Below are 21333 nucleotides of genomic sequence, written 5' to 3' on the forward strand. Positions count from 1 at the left end.
GACAAAAACAAAAAAAATGCATTGAAATTGTCATTCCAACAAATGGCACATCACAAACATTAACACTGCTTTGACGAATTCCATACCAAATTGCATATAACAGAGGCATGTGCATTGCATTTTTGCATTCCAACAGATGGTGCATCACAGACAATATTGCTTTTACAAATCACATACCAACTGACACATAACAGAGACATAAGCATTGCATTTGTCATTCCCACAGATGGTGCATGACAAACATTAATACTGCTTTAACAAATCCATCCATCCATTTTACAACCCGCTGAATCCGAACACAGGGTCACGGGGGTCTGCTGGAGCCAATCCCAGCCAACACAGGGCACAAGGCAGGAACCAATCCCGGGCAGGGTGCCAACCCACCGCAGGCTTTAACAAATCCCATAGCATGTAACAACGACATATACATAGCATTTTCCATTCCAACAGATGGTACATCACAAATATTTGTAGGAATGAATTTTATTAATACAAATGTTTGTGATGTGCCATCTTTTGGAATGACAAAAACAATGCATACAATGTGCATTACAAAATACATTCCAGTGCACTACAAACGTTAATGCTGAGGTCGAGATGGGTAGCACAGCTGGATGATAATTAAATTTAAGTGGTTAAAAACATATATTAGAGGCTTTGTTATGTCAGCGAGTTGCTGTTTTCTCATTTCAGACTGAAGGAGATGCTTTATAAAGTCGTATAAAGACTGAACAGGAAAGGTTCATAGCAAACCTGAAAGAAATACACCACGTGGCCAAATGTTTTTGGACACCTGATCATCTCACTTATATGAGCTTGTTGGACATCCAATTCCAAAACCAGGGACATTTGTATGGAGTTAGTCCTTCTAATAACAGCAGCCACTACCCTTCTGGGAAAGCTTTCCACAAGGTCTTGGAGTGTGTCAGTGGGAATCTGCATGTGCCCATTCAGCCAAAAGACCCTTTGTGAGGTCATGGTGCTGATGTTGGGCCAGAAGTCTCCAAGCAGCGTTCTAATTCATCCCAAAGGTGTGCAGTGGCGTTCAGGTCAGGACTCAGTGCAGTCTCGAGTTTCATACGTAGTGCCCCTCGGCGTCCATACCGCGCTTACAGTTTTATTAGACTTCGAGGGGGGCGGGCGAGGGGTCCCCGGGTCCCCCTACCAAAACGGCGCCCTTCGGTGTCTTTAGCACGCTTTTAGTATTATTGAATTGGGGTGGGGGTGGGGGGGTCAAAGTATATCCCTCGGTGTCCAGCGTGCGCCCCTTGACTTATTAAAAGCCCCCCAATTGCATGGATATAACGGAAAGGTTTGGAGCGCGCGCACCTTCAGCTACCTAAACTGCGCCCCTCCTTTGTCGTCTTTGTCCCAATAGCGTTCTACGTGCTAGTCTGGACGAAGTGCGAGGGAGGTCTCTCGAAGATCAGGGGCTGGACGCTTTATAAGCCCCCTTAGAAAGCCCTACTCTTTCTGTCGTGAAGCGAATCACTAGCTGTCTCTTCCGATTGCGCCACTCTGGGAATAATGCACATTTTTCTAGCAGCTCTGGCACTTGGGTTCTCTCTTTGCAAATAAACCAAATATTTCCTTTTCAGAAAGGGAACGTTTTAAAAACAGCCATGGAAATAGTTCACCACACCGAAAAAATATTTACCAAAAATTACAGACTGGCAAACTGGGATGAGAAGAACGTGGAGCTCCTGAGAACTTACCTCCATCGGCTGAGATGTGATCTGAAGGACTGCGTAAGTTCATGTCTTGTGCCTCAAACAACCTGAGCCTACCAAACGATGGCGGTCACGTCCTGACGAACTCATTCTCGAATTATTCTGCAGGTTAAGATCAAGGGGGGCAACAAAACGAAGGGATCGAATAAACGAGTAAAGAAATATTTTAAGAATCTGGAAAACTACTTAAAAGACAAGGTAAGAGTGACCTGCACCGACGGGCACCGAGGGGTGGCAGGTTTGGAGATCTTCTTTTGGATAAAACGTCAAATTCAGTGGCTGTGCCGCTAAAACCCCACAAATGTAATGACGCTGTTTCATTTATTGTGGCAGAAGTACAATCGGTGTGCTTGGGAGATGGTGCGGAAGGAAATCAGGACCCTCCTGCAGCGTACCGGTGGGCTCTTGGTCGCGTAGCGAAATGCGAAGATTGGCAAGAGAAAAGGGAGAGAAAATCGGGCCTATTGATCAACGGCGATATGAAGTCACTCCACATTAACACGCTTTGATGGAATGAAGTACAGTATTTGTTATGATAATAACGTCTATCTCTTAAATGTACAACATTTGGGTAATACGCACTTGAAAAACGCAAAAACAATTCTAAATTATGTATTAATTATTTATATATATTAATTATTTATATATATATATATATTTATTATTAATTATTTATATAGGTTATATAGTTAGGAGACCCGGGTTCGCTTCCCGGGTCCTCCCTGCGTGGAGTTTGCATGTTCTCCCCGTGTCTGCGTGGGTTTCCTCCGGGTACCCCGGTTTCCTCCCACAGTCCAAAGACATGCAGGTTAGGTGCATTGGCGATTCTAAATTGTCCCTAGAGTGTGCTTGGTGTATGTGTGTGTGTGTGTGCCCTGCGGTGGGCTGGCACCCTGCCCGGGGTTTGTTTCCTGCCTTGCGCCCTGTGTTGGCTGGGATTGGCTCCAGCAGACCCCCGTGACCCCGTAGTTAGGATGGATAGAATGATTTATATATAGTATTAATATTGTGTTATTATTTATTGTATTTATAATTTATTTATTACAGTTTCTATTTTTATATTTATTGTGCATTTTTGATAACGAATTCCACTTGTAAAAAATGTAATCTTCTGTACATCATTGTAGCCCACTGAACCATAATCGTGGGTTGTCAGAAAGTACAATAAAAACCTGTTTATAAACTACGTATGGTGTGTTCACGTGCAAACGTGTGATCTTTTAATGTGGTCGTTCTTTTCAAAATGTAAAACCACTTCTTGGGTATACGTTTTTAAGAGGGTCTCATTTTTGCGAGAAATGCAATCCGTTATGTGTAACAGACAGCATTATTAGGCTCTGGCGCCCCCTTGTGTATGTCTCCATTAAATGTCAGCTCCTCAGGCGAAACGGGCTTCTCGAACATTGCGTCCTAGCAGTAGATAGATTCGACCCGCTCTGACGTCAGCGGATGCGCGATGTGAGCCACGCACGCGCAATTCTCGCTAATTCGCGTCTTTTATTTTAACTGCAGCGATCTGATTAAGCAGGATAACAAGTCCCAACAACAAGGCGTCATTAACTGCATCCTCAGCCACACTATCCGGTTTTTGCAATTAACGTGGAGGAGAATCTAAGTTGTTTTTGAAAGAGAGATATATTTTTTGCATTTCGTTAATCTGGATCAACAAAAGCAAACGGTTTACATTAGTCTGGCCATTCCACTTTAGAGCAAGGCAGGTAACACCCCTGAGCAGAAGTCCATTACATCGCAGGACTCAGTAGTCCAATAACCCTCATACGCAGGGTCAAATTTCAATTTGTCCGATACTCCGATCCGCACATCTTTAGCGGGCCACTTCTCACCAACACCAGGGCCGGATTTTCCTATAGGCTAACTAGGCTTCAGCCTAGGGCCTCAAGATCAAGAGGGGCCTACATTCAAATTGTTAGCAAAATTTTATTATCTCTCATGTAATTTACAAACTTAAAAATGGAAGGTGAAAGGGCCTCATAAGTGGAATAGCCTAGGGCCTCTTTTCATATAAATCCGGCTCTGACCAACACGCAGTATCAGCACCTTTTCCAATTTCAACATAGAGTACCGGCACCTTTACTTTGTGTACCAGTGAACACCTTGCTGTGAATCTTCATGGGGGACTCTTCGATCAAGTGTCAGTGTATCAACGTTTATAGTGGTACAGAACGAGAATTTTAAGAATTTCGGTACTTAAAGTAAAACGACAGCTTTCCCATCATATCTCCCCCCACTGCATCCTAGAATAGAGGGGGGGAAATGGAGTAGACACCCCGTCCAATTGCACACTATGCAATCAGAAAGGGAAAATTTGCGTACTGCAACATGACGGGGTGGCGCACCAGGGAGGCACGCAATTGTGCAGCAAAACCGGGAGACTGGAATTGGGGGGCGGTAAGGGCTTGTGAGGGGTTTTGAGTTATCTATATTTTGCATCAAATCCATTTTGGTACTGGTACTGAGGTCCAAAACTCAGTATCGATACCAAAGTCAAAATGTTAGTACCAATCCCAGTAGCGTAGCGTGGGTGTCAGCCGCCCAGGGATGAGGAAAATTCCGCCGCCCCCTTAATTAGGTATGGTTCAAATTTTTACAAGATATTATTATTATTTATTGTGAAATTTTTTCGCCCCCTAAATGTGCCGTCTGTGGCGGGCCGTCCCTGCCGCCCCCACTACGCTACGCCACTAACCAGTCCAAATTAACAGGATGTGTACAGGCTGGGGATGGTATAAGCTTCTGTCAAAAGGCCATTGTGAGTGTCGCAGGCTTCCCAGCAGGTGATTCCTTATCCGGATTGGAAGGACGTGCGTACCAACTGATTGGGAATGGGAATCCATAACCAATAGGAAGGCCAGTACATTGGAAAGAAATGGGGAGAGAACAGCATGTGGGTACTATATTCCTCGATATGCTAGGGGGCAGCATCCCTGGGATTTGGTTCCCAATTTGGATACCCACAGGGCCTCATGGGAGCGGGCATCCTAGTGTACAGCCCTGTTTGGTACTGTGGGTGCCACCAGAGGGTGCTGCAGGGAGATATGGTCCTTACTTTGTGGGACTTATGTCTGTGGACCGCGCCCTAACTCCAGAAGTACTCCCTAGTCAAAGATAAAAGGAGCATTGAATCAGGGTTGAGAGGCAAAGGATGAAACTCACTGGAGGAGTAGAAGGCGTGAAGGAAACTTTGGTCAATTTTGGTGAGTGTACTTTAGGCTGTGATTGTCTATTTAGTAAAGATACTGCGTAAATGAACAACCCTGACTATGTTGGGTGTAATTATGTCTGTGGATTGAGTGTGGCACCCTCTTCTGGTCATGCCATCAATCCCAGCCATTCTGACCCCTAATCTGTTAAAAACGATCTTTGAGATGAGGAGATGTAGCAATGCCAGGTGGCTGTTGCGAGGCTCAGTGTGCTGGTTATTGCTGACTTTCATTGATCACGTTGGGTTGGGGAAAATGTGGAAGGTATGAAATCCTATTGCTATAGGAAAGTAATTAACATGAAAAAAAATCACTCTTATTTTTAACAATTCCCACCATATTATGCCCCCCCCACTCAAAAAAAAAAAAATCTCCGTGAAACCCTTCCATACGGTACCTGGCAGCCTTGGCAGAACTGCGCTTAGACAGCACTTTAAACGTGTTCTGGGCTGAGCTCTCAGACTGAAGCCCCGCCTGCCAGATCCTCGCCGTCCCATGATGCTTCGGGCGGCTTGTTTGGTTTGGGCTGCGTGACTTGGCCGGAAACAGCTGATGGGCGCTACAGAGAACTGGCTACAGGTAAGAAGTTTTAGCCTTACGTTTCATGGTGTTTGTTTGTTTTTAGCTGTCGTTCTTCGTTGCCGGGCTAAAGGTTGTGGATTTTATTTTCGCTGTTGCTTTAAAGTCAACCGGCGAGGAGTGCCCAAGGACTGCCTCCTTAGACACTGCGTTTGGCCGCAGGCGGCGGTAAGAGACGCCGCGGTTTTATCCCGGCCTCCTGAAGTTTTCAGGGAATGGTTGCACGTTTTAATTACTGAGAGGAACGAGGCAGTCTCCCCTTGTCACCTTAGTCATGTGGTGACTCCAACCTGAGCGTTGTTTCGCGTAACAGAGAAAAATGCAGAAGGAGATCTTAAGGGTTTCAACTTAAAATAAGAACGACAATGAGCGGTGCTGCTGTCCGCTGACTGGACTCGTAAGTAAAACAACGCGTGAGCCAAGAATACCGGGACATTGTGTCAGAAGTGACGGGAATGGAGTGCGAGTGGATTTGTGATCGGCTCTGCATACGTTAAAAATCCGCCGGTTGCACCGTTTAAACCCCGAGGGTCTCGGATAAGCGTCGTCCCGTGCCGTCGTCCGTCCAGGGATCCACTCGTGTCTGTCAGCCGTCAGTGGAGGCCGCGCAAGCCGGTGTTTGGAGGTGAGCTGATGTTAACTTTGCATTGTCGGCATTTCTTGGTTCATTTCACTGGGGATAAAAAGTTTTATTAAAAAGCATCAGCATGGAAAAATAGGCAGGAACTTGTGGGGTAGTGGCTAAGACTTTAAAAACTCAAGTTGTGGGCTCACATTACACCAACCACAGACTGGGACCCTGAGCAAGTCACTTCACCTGCCTCAACTGCAGATGGAAAAACAAAAAAAAAAATGTCACCATCTGTGCCTCATGTGTTGTAAGTGACATGGAATAAATGTGTTGTCAGCCAAGTAACAAGCGATAATAATACAATGACTTGAATTTGCAGGGAGGTTTGAATTAAAAGTGCACTTCTCTTTCAGCTATACCTGCTGGCCATTTTGTTAAATTGAAGATACCATATTGGTTATACGTTCATACTCCAATCTGAGGTGTGTTGTGTTTTATGAATGTGTGCAACTTTCCTGTCTGCACTTTAACACAACTGTCCATTTTAATTCTTTCCATTTATAAAAGTAAAAGCACTCATCTTTTGAGACTCATTTTAAAAAGTCTTTCCTTAATATTAATAATACATTTTATTTATATAGCGCCTTTCCCATGCTCAAGATGATTACTGTCATACGTTTTCTTCAATAGGTCACATCAAACCTGAGGACTTACCCAGGGCTCAACATCAGTAAAATTTTAATTTGGAGCCCCACTGATTAAGCAATTAGTGCTGCAGTACCTTTTAAAAACTCTTCTCCACATCATAACAATACACAAACATCTAATAAGCATGTATATATGCACATACATACATAACACCTCCTGTTTTATCAGTTTTTTTTTGTTAAATAATCATAATAATCATTTATATCTTGTATTCTCCATGATCAGAGTGCTTCACATTTAGTCAAAATAAACAAAGGGAGCATAATTAACATTGGATACAAATGATGTCAGCATAAAACACTCAAAGACAAATGTAGGATGTACAAAGTATTAAAACAATAAGAGACATGACAACTGGAATAAAATACAAAAATGACAAGAACAGCCTGAATAAATATAATTTGTGATGCAAACAAAAATCATCCTGAGTGCCTGGGCAGACAGTCAGGAAAAACTGAAAGGAGGTGCCGCACATCTGGTGAGTTCAGAGTTTGTCAAAAAATGAACGGAGTCAGCAGTTCTCGCTACTTTAGGGAGGTCGTTCCAAAGTCAGGGTGCTATAAAGCTGAGGGCTATGTCACCCACAGAGTGCAGGTCAGTTTGGGGCGCAACGAGATTCCCAGAATTGGTGGACCTTACTTGGACGGACAGGAGCAGAGCAGGAGGAGGAAGTCACCAACGTCACGATTGTCTAATTTTGTGTTCAGCTCAATTATAATAATTTTGACATCAAAGCAAAGAAATCTCTCTCTATATCTAATCCTGCCTACTATACTAAAATTTAATTCTATCTATCTAATCCTGCCTACTATACTAAAATTTAATTCTATCTATCTATCTATCTATCTATCTATCTATCTATCTATCTATCTATCTATCTATCTATCTATCTATCTATCTATCTATCTATCTATCTATCTATCGCCAGTTATCGCAAATCTTTGATTGCAGTTGTTGCTGCTAAGGGTGGTTTAGGGGGCAATTACTTTTTCACACAGGGCCATGTAGGTTTGGATTGTTTTTTTTCCCTTAATATATAAACTCATCACTTAAAAACTGCATTTTGTGTTTACTTGGGTTATCTTTGTCTAATATTTAAATTTGTTTGATGATCTGAAACATTTAAGTATGACAAACGTGCAAAAAAATAAGAAACCAGGAAGGGGCAAATACTTTTTCACAGCACCGTATTTAAAGGGATGTGTAATCGCAAGATGGCGGATCAATAATTGACGACAGTCTTGGCTTGAAAATTAGCTGTATTGGTAAGTTTTGAAGCTTTTCCTCCGTACCCCATAGCCTGCAGTGTAAAGCACCAGTGTGAGCATAATGATTTTTTTTTTAAATTTATAGAAGGCGATTAACTTTTAGAAAACAATTTCACATGGCAAATGTGTATATATAGTATAACTGTGACTTGGAAAAATACCAAATTTATCCTTTAAAAAAATTCTATGAGTGCCAAATATTTTTTCCAAAAAACACAGTATTCTGAAAAGCACACAAAACAATGGTTTCACTCAGAAATCAACATAAAACTAATATTGCTGTGTGCTGTGGCCGCCAGTTCACCACTGGGAATGCACAGCAGGCTGGATGCCAAGCTGGCTTTGCGTGGCGGGAGCGACAGTCGCAGTGCATCGCGATCTGGTTTGTACCTCTCGTCAGTGCAAGTGGCCATTCCCCCCCCAGGCTAATGTTGGAGTAGGCGCGTCAACTACACAAACCAAAGTGTTCAGCACTGTGATCAGCTGATGCTGGTACCTCACATTCATTTGTCACTTGTATCAAAATCAGAGTCCAACAAGTCGGAGTGCAATTCACAGTTAATATGCAGAACGTCATCCATGGAGTATTTTGCCTTAAATATTTGCTTCAATCTCTCACCAGATGTCGACTGCCATTTTTGCCCCCCGCTACTTACGCGAGCGCAGGGAATCTCGGTCAAACCGATGAAGCTAACTTTAGTCCAACTAAAACCTAATGGTGGGTTTTGTCACCATTTACAGTTGATTACCATCGTCAACCTGTCTCTATGGGCAAAAGTCGACATCTGTACTGAAAGACTTAGTTTGGGGGGAATAGGGCTATAACCATCTTATTTTATTGCAGTAAATATTCAGCACACTTGTGAAAAAGACTTTACACTTTTTTATTTTCTCGTATAGGGAAATTATTGAAATATGTCTAAAAATTCGATTTTGATGAATCTCGACATTTTTTAGACCTCCCTGAGTCTGAAAATGCAGTTTTTAAAAATTCTGTCAGTGAGTGTGTTTGTGTTTGTGTGTGTGTGTAAACCCGATAACCTGAGTACACTTTCAGTTGGGTCAACCAAATTTTGCATACAAGTATCAGGTACAGATTTCTGTGAACATTTGCACTATTTCCACTAACCAGAAGTGGTACTTTACGTTTCATTCATGCAGCTGCAGAGTCCAATTTATTCAACTTTACGTTCATAATAATTGTTCAAGTATCGTATTAATTTGATTTGATTTGTTGTTGATGGTTCCCTAATGCACATAATCCTTGTCTTGCGGTTTACTCTTCAAATATCCATCCCCATATATAAGAATACGAGAGAGCCGAGGGGAGAGCGCTCCCGATTTTTAACTTGGTTGCTGCATTGGAAATTGGAACTGCTTCCCAGGTTATTGGATGTGAATTCTTTCTGCACGACACATCACAGGATGTCTTCTGATGCATCTATTGATTATTATTAGGACCGCATTTTCATTGAGCGCAGACAGCAGGCTGATTGTTAGCTTTTTTCTCACGTTTTATTTTTCAAGAAGCATTTAAAATGTCGGAAGTTTTATCTAATCACAGAGCTGTTGTGTGCAGCGTCTGTCACAAAGCCCGGGTGTCTTTTAGATGTGATCCACCAGCCGTCTCAGCATCAAAGTATTTCAGACTAGACAAAGAGCCCGTTTCGACAATGTAAGATGAAACGGGCACAAGTGGAATAGTATAATATATAATAAGTATAAGCACCACAAACCTGATATCGGTGTATTGAATAAATGCGTAATTGAATCAGAATGCGTAATTCGGCCTCGAGCTGTAGTCGAAATCGCCTTTCATGCCTCTAGAGCTTTAATCGAAGTCGCCTTTCTCTTTGAATTTTCGTGGCCGTAAATCCGCCGTCTGCCGCGATGTCGGTCTCGTAAAGTTTTTTGGCAGCTGCACAGAAGGCGACTGCCCATTCGGCTTCGGACGGACGTGAGTGACGGAGGGAGGGAGGAGACTGGCGAATTATGTATTAAGATGCTCCCCTGTAAAGATTCATTAAATCAGTTATAGGTCTGGAATCGAAACCAAATTATCAGAAGAGTACTTACTCCTTTTGCGCGGTGTGGTGTGTAATACAAACCCTGGCAAAAACAATGGAATCTCTACTATTGGAGGATGACCAGTCAGCTGTTTTACTTTATTGCAAAAAAAAAAAGTCACAGATATGACACAAAACTATTTTCACAGCTGAACATGGCATTGGAAAACGTACCTCAAAAAAAATGTATATTGTAATTAATGGCACATTTATTGTTCAGACCAAGCAGAGGGGATGAAATTGTGGAATCACTCAATGATGAGGAAAAAAAATATAGAATCACTAACCCAAACAAATGACATTTACATTTACATTATTTAGCAGACGCTCTTATCCAGAGCGACTTACAACAGTGCTTAGTGCTGCACCTCCTCTGGATTTTACAACGGCTTGAATTCTTGGAGCTCTGAACTTCACTAATGACAAACAATACTCTTCATCAGTTAGGTTCCAACTTTCTTGTGTAGCAGTTGGCAGATCAACTTTGCAGGATGGAGTCTCGTCATGGGCCGTTTTTTTTTTTTTTTTTTTCCAATTTCCACCATAAATTCTCAATCGAATTGAGATCTGGACTACTAGCTGGCCACGTCATTGAGTTGATATGCATTTCCTGAAGAAACATTTGAATGATTTTTGCCCTGTGGGAAGATGTATTATAGATAGATACTTCATTAATCACTAAGGGGAAATTCCCATACTCCAGCAGCAGCATACTGATAAAAACAATTTTAAATTAAAGAGTGATAAACATGCAGGTATAACAGACAATAACTTTATATAACGTTAACGTTTACCCCGCGGTGGAATTGAAGAGTCGCATAGTGTGGGTGAAGAACGATCTCCTCAGTCTGTCAGTGGAGCAGGACGGTGACAGCAGTCTGTCGCTGAAGCTGCTCATCTGTCTGGAGATGATCCTGTTCAGTGGATGCAGTGGATTCTCCATGACTGACAGGAGTCTGCTCAGCGCCCGTCGCTCTGCCACAGATGTCAGACTGTCCAGCTCCGTGCCCACAATAGAGCCTGCCTTCCTCACCGGTTTGTCCAGGCGTGAGGCGTCCCTCTTCTTTATGCTGCTCTTTATGCTTATCTTTTTCTCCTTTCAGCTGTTAGGGGTTGCCACAGGAGATCATCTTTTTCAATATCCTCCTTTCCTCGTCATCTTGTTCTGTTACACCCATCACTTGCGTGTCCTCTCTCACCACATCCATAAACCTTGTCTTAGGCCTTCCTCTTTTCCTCTTCCCTGGCAGCTCTATCCTTAGCATCCTTCTCCCAATATTCCCAGCATCTCTCCTCTGCACAGGTCCAAACCAACACCATCTCTCCTCTCTGACTTTGTCTCCCAACCATCCAACTTGAGGTGACCCTCTAATGAACTCATTTCTAATCCTGTCCATCCTCGTCACACCCAGTGCAAATCCTAACATCTTTAACTCTGCCACCTCCAGCTCTGTCTCTTGTGCCACTGTCTCCAGCCCATTTGACATAGCTGGTCGCACATAATTCTCTGCCGCTCTCGACTTCCTCATACAATACCACAGCTCCTCTCAGTCATCCTGTCATTTGCTTTCTGCAGGTCCACAAAGACGCAGTGCAACTCCTTCTGGCCTTCTCTTTACTTCTCCATCAACATCCTCAGAGCAAACATCTCATCTGTGGTGCTCTTTCTTGGCATGAAACCATCCTGCTGCTCACTAATCATCACTTCTTAACTGAGCTTCCACTACTCTTTCCCATAACTTCATGAGGTGGCCCATCACTGGTATCCCCCTGTAGTTACTGCAGTCCTGCACATCCTCCTTATTCTTAAATATCGGCTCACCAGTACACTTCTTCTCCACTCCTCAGGCCTCCTCTCACTTTCCAAGATTCCATTAAACAATCTGGTTAAAAACTCCACTGTCATCTCTCCTAAACACCTCCATGTTTCCAAAAAAAAATTTTGTTTTATCCTTTTGGACAACATTTTTTAAATGCCTCTCAGACAGCCTGGGTGTCACAATTCCTCCTAATCCACTGACAGCTGTGTTTGGTGGACCCCCAGAGGGGCTTACAGTGGAGAAGGACAAAGAAATTGTAATGGCCTTTACTACACTATTGGCATGTTTACTTATCGTGCTCAACTGGAAGAATCTTAACTCTCCTATTATATTATATTATATTATATTATATTATATTATATTATATTATATTATATTATATATATTATTATTATATATATTATTATTATATTATTTGAAATTTTGAAAAAATCAAATTCTTCACTTAGAGGATCTGTACAAACCCAGTCAGGATCTGATAAATAACATGTTAGAATAAGCTTTTAAATTGAGGAAGTGGATTCTCTCCCCTCTTTTTCTATTCTATCTATCTCTTATATATATTTCTTCTGGTTCATCCTGCTTCCTGTTCAAAACCGGTCCCGCCGACATGGCATTTCTCGATTCCTATTCGTCTTCTTCCAAACCCTTCTCCACGCTGCCTGAGGCCTCCCATACACCCCCACGACACTTTTCTCAATTCCTATTCCTCCTTTGGAATACCTCGTTCCCCGCTCCTCTCTCATGACCCCATTGGTGTCACGTCACCGCCCTATATCTAGCCTGACCACGTGACCTTTCACTTCAGCCATGTGTGTGCCTGGGAGTCGTTTCTGTAGCCTGCTACAGAAAGGTACTCTGTCGACCATTGGCATTGGTTTCGCTCCTTGCTATTGGTTTCGATCCTTCGTATTTTCATTATACTGCAACGGTTGTTTCCTAAGCCTTTGTTATAAAATGAACGACCGTATCTTCTCTGTCGACGGGTTTTTGCACAACGTCTTCTCTATTCCGGGATCCCGCAACTGCCTGTTCCTATCGGTGGGTTATTTCTTGACACAAACGGTCGACGAAGGCAATACACTCTCACTACGACATAGGGCAGTAGATTTCGTTGCATCACATTAGGACAGATTTGGAGACGTTCTTCCTGTTGTTCTTTGCAACGCAAGTCGAGTTATCACAACAAGTCAGGAGTACTATCAATACACGGCAACATCTGGAGTTTATGGAGGTGAAGCTGGAATTCAAGCTCTTTCCGAGATTCTCCATGCTACCATTGTCATTTACTTCAAACACGACCCCAACATCCCGCCTTGCAGTTACAATTCTGGAAATACTCTCTTCATTATCTGTCGTCTCCACCAAAACACCTATTCACAACTGCGTCTTTCAAGAAGTATTTATTTCCTCTTGATTTCTGAACTCCTTTCTCACCGTTTCCCGTTCCTATTCTTACGCCGCCGGGTGTCGGCTAATTTCTATTTATTTATTTACAGATTTTTACTATTATTAAAGTGCTATTCTGCTGACCTAGCTCTCTTTTCTCAATTTGTTTCAAACTAGTTTTGTTAAAGTTGACTTGCATGTATGAAATGTTTTTTGATTTTAATAAAATAAAATATTTAAAAAACACAATGAAAAGGTGAGGACTGCACTTTGATGCTTTGAGGAAGTTTTAGACGTTTGGAGGCTATCAACGATGTTTATTTGCATCATCGGTGCATCCAGCCAATCAGAGAGGGATGATCTCATTGACCATCGGCTCCCCCTAGTGTACAGCGCACTGCAGGTTAGTTTGACTGGTGACTTTATATTGTTAACAGGGGGCTCACGATGAGATTGGCTCATTGAGTGGGTTCATTAAATCAGTAGATGAGCAGAACCAATCGTGTGTCCGTGTTTTAATGTGTTTTGTTCAAATTGTTCAGTATTTCTTTTTAGAAATTATTCCTTGCGAGCTCAATGGTGGGCCGTCATACTCCCGATATCCTAGAACAGACAGTGGTGTCCCACATTCCTGAATAGGATGAGCAGGCTGCAGAATGGATGAATTCTTTTGTAAAATGGCTCTGCCAAGTTTTTCCTCCTTCAGTTCTGAGATGACAACAACATTTAGCCGAGTGAACAAAGTGCCCCACTTCCTTCCTCCCGCCAGCACCAAAAAACAGGCAGTTGTGCCCCTTTAGAGCTCAAGTGACGGCTGGTAAATTCTCAGTGATCTTCCTCAGCCTTGGCTGCAAACAGCAAACGTTTCTAGCGCCTTTCTTTTAAATGAGCCGCATTTGCTGTTAAGAGAGCCTCATGTGAAATGAGGAACTTGCAGAAAGTGTTGCATGGCAGCTTTATCGTTGAGACAGCTTGTGGTGGGCTTCTGCGGTTCATGCAAGCTCATGGCCGATTCCGGTTTTACATCAAAGCCAAAGAACTTTCAGTCACGTGACGCCAACTTGGCACTGACTTGTCAGTTAGACGAATGAAACTGCAGCCTTCTGAAAGCAGCCATTTGCCCATTTCCTGAATTCAAGGGCACGGAGAGCAAGAGCTGTGTCACCAGCCGAAAGTGGCATAAAACAAGAGCCAAGTTCGGACAAAGCGCCACTACATCACCTACTAATTTAGAGGCGCTAGTCACCTTAGCCTGGCCATATATTTGGAATGTTCTGGAGTACTGAAGAAGAGCAGCAAATCAGAGTGTAGGGAGAACATACAAACTTCACACAGATGACGCCCGACTGGCATTCAAAACCAACACTAATTTAAATCAACGTTAATTTTATACAGTGCCATTCATAACATCACAATGCTGTTATTCACAGTGATGCATCATGGGGTGCTTGACCAGTTCAAGTTTTCTGTCATGTGTACAGAACAATGGTGACCTTTATGTCACGTCTCCTTATAATAGTGACAGCGATACAACAACAGCAAGGTCGCCCAAAAAGAAACTTTTATACGTGGAAGTGTTAGTGTGTGTTAGGGATGTCAAACTAATAAGTAAATATTTGAAAATATTCAGACTTAGGTTAATGTTTCTGGGTGTTCTACATGCCTTTTTATTGTTTTATTATTATTGTAACTAGGGGGTCCTCCCCCTGCGCACTTCGCTCACCAACCCCCGGTTTTGGTTAACCTGAAATAAATTTTAAAGAGATTTTTTTTTCTTGTTAATTGTTACATGTGCATTATGTTCACTTTTACTTTAAAACTTGTTAATTCCAAATATTGCTTTTACTGTTCTTCAAGATTGCATTGAATTTTGATTCCTTGTTTGGTCTTGTATCGTGACAACGCAACGTATAACTGCCCGTGAGTGAACTTCGTTTCTTCATCTCTTATAAATAAACCGACTTTTGTGAATGTTTGTCCCTGTGATTTGTTAATTGTCTTTGCAGAAGCTATTCTAACGGGAAACTGTAAATGTTTTAATACGAATGGCATATCGAGATCTCCTGTGGTGTCCAATGTTAAGATGTACTACATTACCTTTCTTGTCACCTGTTAAAATTTTGCATGTCAGAATTGTTTGACCAATTTTCAATACAACTAATCTTGTCCCATTGCACAGCCCATCACTCAGACATAAATTACACAATTACATTATGATACATCCTTCTTTAAGCAGTAATTCGGCCGGTGGGAGACCAGACGGTGTTAACGTTTGTAGATATTCTTTATGATATTGTAAGTTGATGTTTTCATCTTCTGCACCATCACCACCACCTGTTTCAGCATTTCGACGCGCAGATCTTTCTTCTTTGCTAAGTCTGTGCTTACATTTCTTTTTTTTCCAGAATTTGCATTCTTTTTCTCTCCTGGCACTTTTGCGTTTCTTTTTTGTTGCGCCTCTCTTTCTGCTTCACTTAGTCGTGGACGTCGTCTTTAACTTATCATTTTTCTTTAAGCTGCTCTCTGTTCTGTGTCGCAAGACGTGAAAGTGTCTCTCTTCAAATCTGTCTGACGTGGATGTCAGTATGACGTGACTTGACCGTGTCACGTGTCTGTCTCTCTGAAGTGTCTTGTCACCCTAAAAGGCTCGTCCCAAGTTTTTTTTTTTTTATATAATTGAGAGACAGCCGCACAGCAAGAACAAACACCAGCAGCCATAAAATACAAATCCTGGCGGCACTCTGGCCACTGGCATTCAGTTTACGTCACAAAATGTGCGACGCGTGGATGCCTGTCGAGCACTTCAAGACCCACGCCACATGGTGATTGGCAGACGGATAGCGGGAGGGGGGAAGTCAAAAATATTAATAATGTAGCAGAGTGCAATGCCAGCACGTGCAGCTCCTTTTTGTGTCAGCCTTTATGTATATATGTATTTATAAAGCACTTTAAAAACTACATCAAGGCTGACCAAAGTGCTGTACAATAAAAACCCAACATATCAGACAAACAATAATCAAAGGGTAAAAGAAACAGAAACATTCAGTCAACATATCATACTGGGTTAAAGGCCAGGGAGTCAAAGTGTGTTTTTAAATAAGACTTAAAGACAGCAAGTGAAGGAGCCTGCCTAACGTGCAACGGCAAATCATTCCCGAGTTTTAAGGAGCTGCAACTGAAAAAGCCCGATCACCTCGGAGTTTGCATCGTGCCTTAGGAACAAGTAAAAAGCATCTGGTCTGCTGACCTGAGAGAGTGAGACAGACGGTACATAAGGGTGCAGCAGTTCCAACAAGTAAAATGGGGCACAACCATTAAAGGATTTAAGCACAAATACAAGGATCTTAAAATGGATTCGAAAACGAACCGGAAGCCAGTGAAGGGCTGACAAGGGTCACTTGTGACTATGACAAGGTGAGAACGGCGAATGGAGTAAAAGAGCAAGCAGACCAACGGCGGGCTTGACATTATTTTGGAGGGCAGCAGCCGGGAATTGTCAATATCCATATGGACAGTTTGACATCCGTGGCAGAGCGACAGGCGCTGAGCAGACTCCTGTCAATCATGGAGAGTCCACTGCATCCACTAAATAGTATCATCTCCAGACAGAGGAGCAGCTTCAGTGACAGACTGCTGTCACCGTCCTGCTCCACTGACACAGTGAGGAGATCATTCCTCCGCCACACTATTTGACTCTTCAGTTCCACCCGTTAACATTATACAAAGTTATTGTCTGTTATTCCTGCATTGTTATCACTCTTTAATATTGTTTTTGTATCAGTATGCTGCTGCTGGAGTATGTGAATTTCCCCTTGGGATTAATAAAGTATCTATCTATCTCTCTATATCTCTGTCTCTCTATCGTGAAGTGGGACATTTGAACTTGCTGTATTTTTTTTTCCATTACAATTTTAATAGGAGTCAAAAACGTACCGACTCCGATCCCGACTCCAGGTACCCAAAATTGTCTCCGACTCCACACCCCTGGTAATGCCGTTAGCGTGACATCTTTAGCTTTGCATTTTTCATGCGACTCATGAGCAAGGTATCACCATATCTCACTTTGGCTGCCATGCTCATCAGCAGTTTGCAAACCCTCAGTGGCTGGCATTATCAGCGGTTTCCATCTCTTGTTTCCTGTAAGCTGAATTGACGAGTAGGTCACAGAGCTCAGCTGGCGTGATTTGGTTTTCTGCTTGTTCTGTATGTGCAGTATCGGCCTGTCTACTTCATGCTGTCTGGGCCTTGTGGTGCTTTCCTTTTCACTAAAGGCAGCGTAAAGCAGTTTAACATTTCCATGTAGTGACTTTACTGAATCTTGCATAGTGCTGGTTTATAGATCCATTTTAAAAATGTAATAGTTTGGTATTTTTTTTTTATTACTGATATTCCATGACTCAGGCGCCACCGTGAGTGGCAGCTATTCCAGCAGCTCCGTGTATGACTTTATTTACTTATTTCACTGTTAACTCCTACCACTTTCTTTTATGTGCAGTCGTTCCCAGGACACTTTTTACTACTTGGACATGGATTTTATTTTTTGTGAATTTCCCCTTGGGATTGATTGTCTGTCTGGCTGTCTGTCTGTCTGTCTGGCTCTCTGTGCGTGCCACACTAGTAGGGCCAGTGCTGAATGATGAGACTTTGGATCAGAGGGTGGGCCGGCAGCAGGGGGCAGTTTATGTGCTGTCGTCAGGTAATCCGACCCGTGGAAGCCAACAGCCTGACTGACTGGATATTCCATTCTGTGCTTTCTAAATCTTCCCAGACGAGCTGACCTTTAACCTTAAAACTTGTCCCAGTAGGACTGTCTTATCTGTTTAACTGCAGCACAGCCCGTCCTCTCTGATCCTTCCTCAGGGGTCTCATCTTATTTGTGTCTTTCCATTAGGGACCAGAGTTAGACTGCACTGATTGATTTATTGGCTCTTAACATGAGGTCAGTGACTCCTGAAGCGGAGATGTGTGGCAATTAGGGAAAATTGGCACATCGAAAGTTGACTTTCGTGGTTTGTGGAGTCTGCCGGGCGTCTTTCTGTTCCGTCGCTCGCTTCTACGGCTTTTTGAGGTCAGTTTTCTTCCTGCACTCTTACAAGAAATGAAATAAATGCATGTATGCTTTCATTTTAGACCATGCTGGACGTCATACACACTGCAGATGCCTCAGGGCTTCTCCAGAAAGTTCTGTAATATTTCAAAACCAGCAGCGTCCATTTGCAACACACATTTGTGCAAGAGGAGCAGCAACGTGAAAGTGTCTGAAATATTAAACATGAGGGGTGATGATGACAACACTTAATGTCAGACTTTCGTAAAAAGTGGGCCCTAAAGTAAGAACGAAGGTGGAGTACAAGTGAAGGGGCACATCCTGGAGAACCCACTTATTATCCACCACTTTCCAAAACCACCTTTATCCAGTCCAGGGTTGTCGGTCCAGTCCAGTATGGAGTTGCAGTGTGTGGTAGTGGTGAAGATAGTGAGACACACGGGGAGCACGCAGACCCGCCTAGTATTCAAACCTGGCACTGTAGAGCTGTTAGGCAGCAAAGTTATGGCATTTGTCAACAGAGTGACAGAGACAGTGGCCAAGCTCCATAAAGATGCTGTTTGGGCCTGGGATTCAAACTCGTTAGGTAGATAGATACTTTATTAATCCCAAGGGGAAATTCACATACTCCAGCAGCACCTTACTGATACAAAAAACAATATTAAATTAAAGATTGATAATAAGATAATAATATTACTCTGGAGCTGTGAAACAGCAGCAGCAGCCACCTTACTAACCATTGAGCCACAGTGCCACCCTTAACCATTGAGCCACAGTGCCACCCTTCCATGATTAGTACGTTTGTAAAATGTTCAAGTGAATGGAGACGTAACTTTTCCTAGGCAGCACCGCAGTTTATGCTTTGGGTTAAAGATCTTCATGTTTGTTCTTCTCAGTCTCTGGCTCTTTCCTAGTCGTGGATATGTGTGTTCACCTTTGGGGGGAGAGGTCTTCATTGCAACCTGAAGGGGTGAGTGAGGCGCAGGCCGGGTCTGGAGTTGTGCTCCTTGCATTGAGTTGATCAGACTGGCTTGCACAGCTATCAGCGATACCATTGACTCGCTTGAGGTCACCGCTTGTGTCGTCGTCTTCTTCACTCCTGGTTTTTTTTTTTTACAGTGAACCTCTCCAGAGACCCCTCAAGTGCCACTTTTGCCTCATCCTACTCCTTCTGCTTCCTTTGTTCTTTCCTGTCATTGCTTGTGCCCACCATTTTTTTTCACTTGTTCTGCAGTTAGTTTTAGCTTGGAGCAGACGACCAAGTTAGTGCAGGACTGACGTGTCTGCTGTCCTACTCATTCTTAATTTCAGCTTCAGTTAAAGAGTTTTGAGTACCACTCTATTAAAATTTTTAAAACATTTTATACTTTTTTTTTTTTTTTTTTAATTATTCAAATAAACTAGCAAAATACCCGCGCTTCGCAGCGGAGAAGAAGTGTGTTAAAGAGGTTATGAAAAAAAAAAGGAAACATTTTAAAAATAACGTAACATGATTGTCAATGTAATTGTGTTGTCATTGTTATGAGTGTTGCTGTGTTTTATATATATAAAATACACACACACACATATAGACATATATATACATATACATATACACATATATATACATATCTACATATATATATATATATATATATATATATATATATATATATATATATATAGATATATACATATACACATCCACATATCAACATATATATATACACATGTATACACACACACATGGTTTATGGGTGATGATTGTTTTACTGTTTTTATGTTTATTTTATTTTATTGTAGAATCAACTCCTATCTGCGCACAGCAGGGCAGCCGTGGGCGGATGCGTATGGTGTATTCACTCCATGTTATCGTGCATTGCGCTGTCAGTGGTATTTTGATAAAAGAATTTGAACAACATATAAGAAGCGTATAAATCATTAAACAGTAAAACATTAAAATTTAAGAAGTAAAGTTACATTAAGTACTACTGCAGTGCCTTCGGGTATACCTCATTTTTTGTTTGCCCATTACATGCTTAAATGTATAAATTTTTTGGTTCACCTACCCGAGAACACGCGACATATAACAGAGCGTGGGAAAAGCATGGATTTTAAACACGCGTTGAGTTCATCTGCTGGTCTCCCTCGTGGAATAACTGGTAATGTTTGAGTAAAATGTACAGCGAGTAAAACGACATTACCTCCTATTTGTTTTTTTTTACGATCTCTGAGATCTTGCTTTTTTCGGTTGAAGGCTTCATAAGCTCTTTTATGTTGTATGGTGAACTTATCCCAAACCATCATCTTTGAATGTTGCAAGACTTTCGCCTTGTATGTAGATCGGGGTAATTACATTCATTGCATTCCTAGTCTGAATCACAATGTGATTGTATGGGTGGTTACCTGGCACTGTAGGGTTGCCACCCGTCCTTTAAAATACGGAATCGTGCCGCGTTTGAGAATGAAATTGCGCGTCCCGTTTTGAATCAATACTGGACGGGATTTATCCCGTATTTTTGTTATCATTTTTTTTTAAAGCAGCGTCTCATGCAAATCATCCCACACGCATTTTATGAAGATGCCTCCTTTCCTAGTTTTGATTGGGTAATACTTGATGTCATCGTTAGTTTGATTGGTGTTTTTAACTGTCCAGTGAGGAGGGCGTGTCTTTTAAGTACAGTCTGCAAAGTGTTGGCACTGAGATGTGGCGTCAGCGCCAGAGTTGAAGCCCCTAACGTTGCGGTCAGCAAGTTGGCTAACATCCGCCATGTGCCGTCTTTCAGTTGCGAGAAGCAGATCATAGAATGGTTGAAACTGTTGCCCCTAACGTTGCGCCACGGCGTGTGGTTCGTTTATACCTCGTGTCTTCTCATTAAACTTTTATCTCGCGAATATGTTATTGCAATCCGCAGCGGGAGCATTTCTATAAACTTAATTTAGACTTACGTTTTA

At 42.3% G+C, this 21333-nt stretch overlaps 2 protein-coding genes across 3 annotated transcripts in view; both read left to right on the forward strand.

Annotated features, from left to right (window-relative positions):
• Nucleotides 1-21333, forward strand: part of LOC114664397 (interferon alpha-10-like) — a 29904-nt gene that overhangs the window by 2378 nt on the left and 6193 nt on the right. The window contains exons 3-5 of the mRNA XM_028818480.2: nt 1599-1748; nt 1839-1928; nt 2064-2127. Of these exons, the coding sequence (XP_028674313.2) occupies nt 1599-1748; nt 1839-1928; nt 2064-2127 (304 nt within the window). The remainder of the gene's footprint in view (nt 1-1598; nt 1749-1838; nt 1929-2063; nt 2128-21333) is intronic.
• Nucleotides 5453-21333, forward strand: part of plekhm1 (pleckstrin homology domain containing, family M (with RUN domain) member 1) — a 350418-nt gene continuing 334537 nt past the window's right edge. For both annotated transcript variants that reach the window (XR_007933443.1, XM_028818598.2), the window contains exon 1: nt 5453-5530. The gene's annotated coding sequence lies outside the window, so the exon portion shown is untranslated. The remainder of the gene's footprint in view (nt 5531-21333) is intronic.

Source organism: Erpetoichthys calabaricus, chromosome 14 (assembly GCF_900747795.2).
Source record: "Erpetoichthys calabaricus chromosome 14, fErpCal1.3, whole genome shotgun sequence".
NCBI classification, from domain to species: domain Eukaryota; kingdom Metazoa; phylum Chordata; class Cladistia; order Polypteriformes; family Polypteridae; genus Erpetoichthys; species Erpetoichthys calabaricus.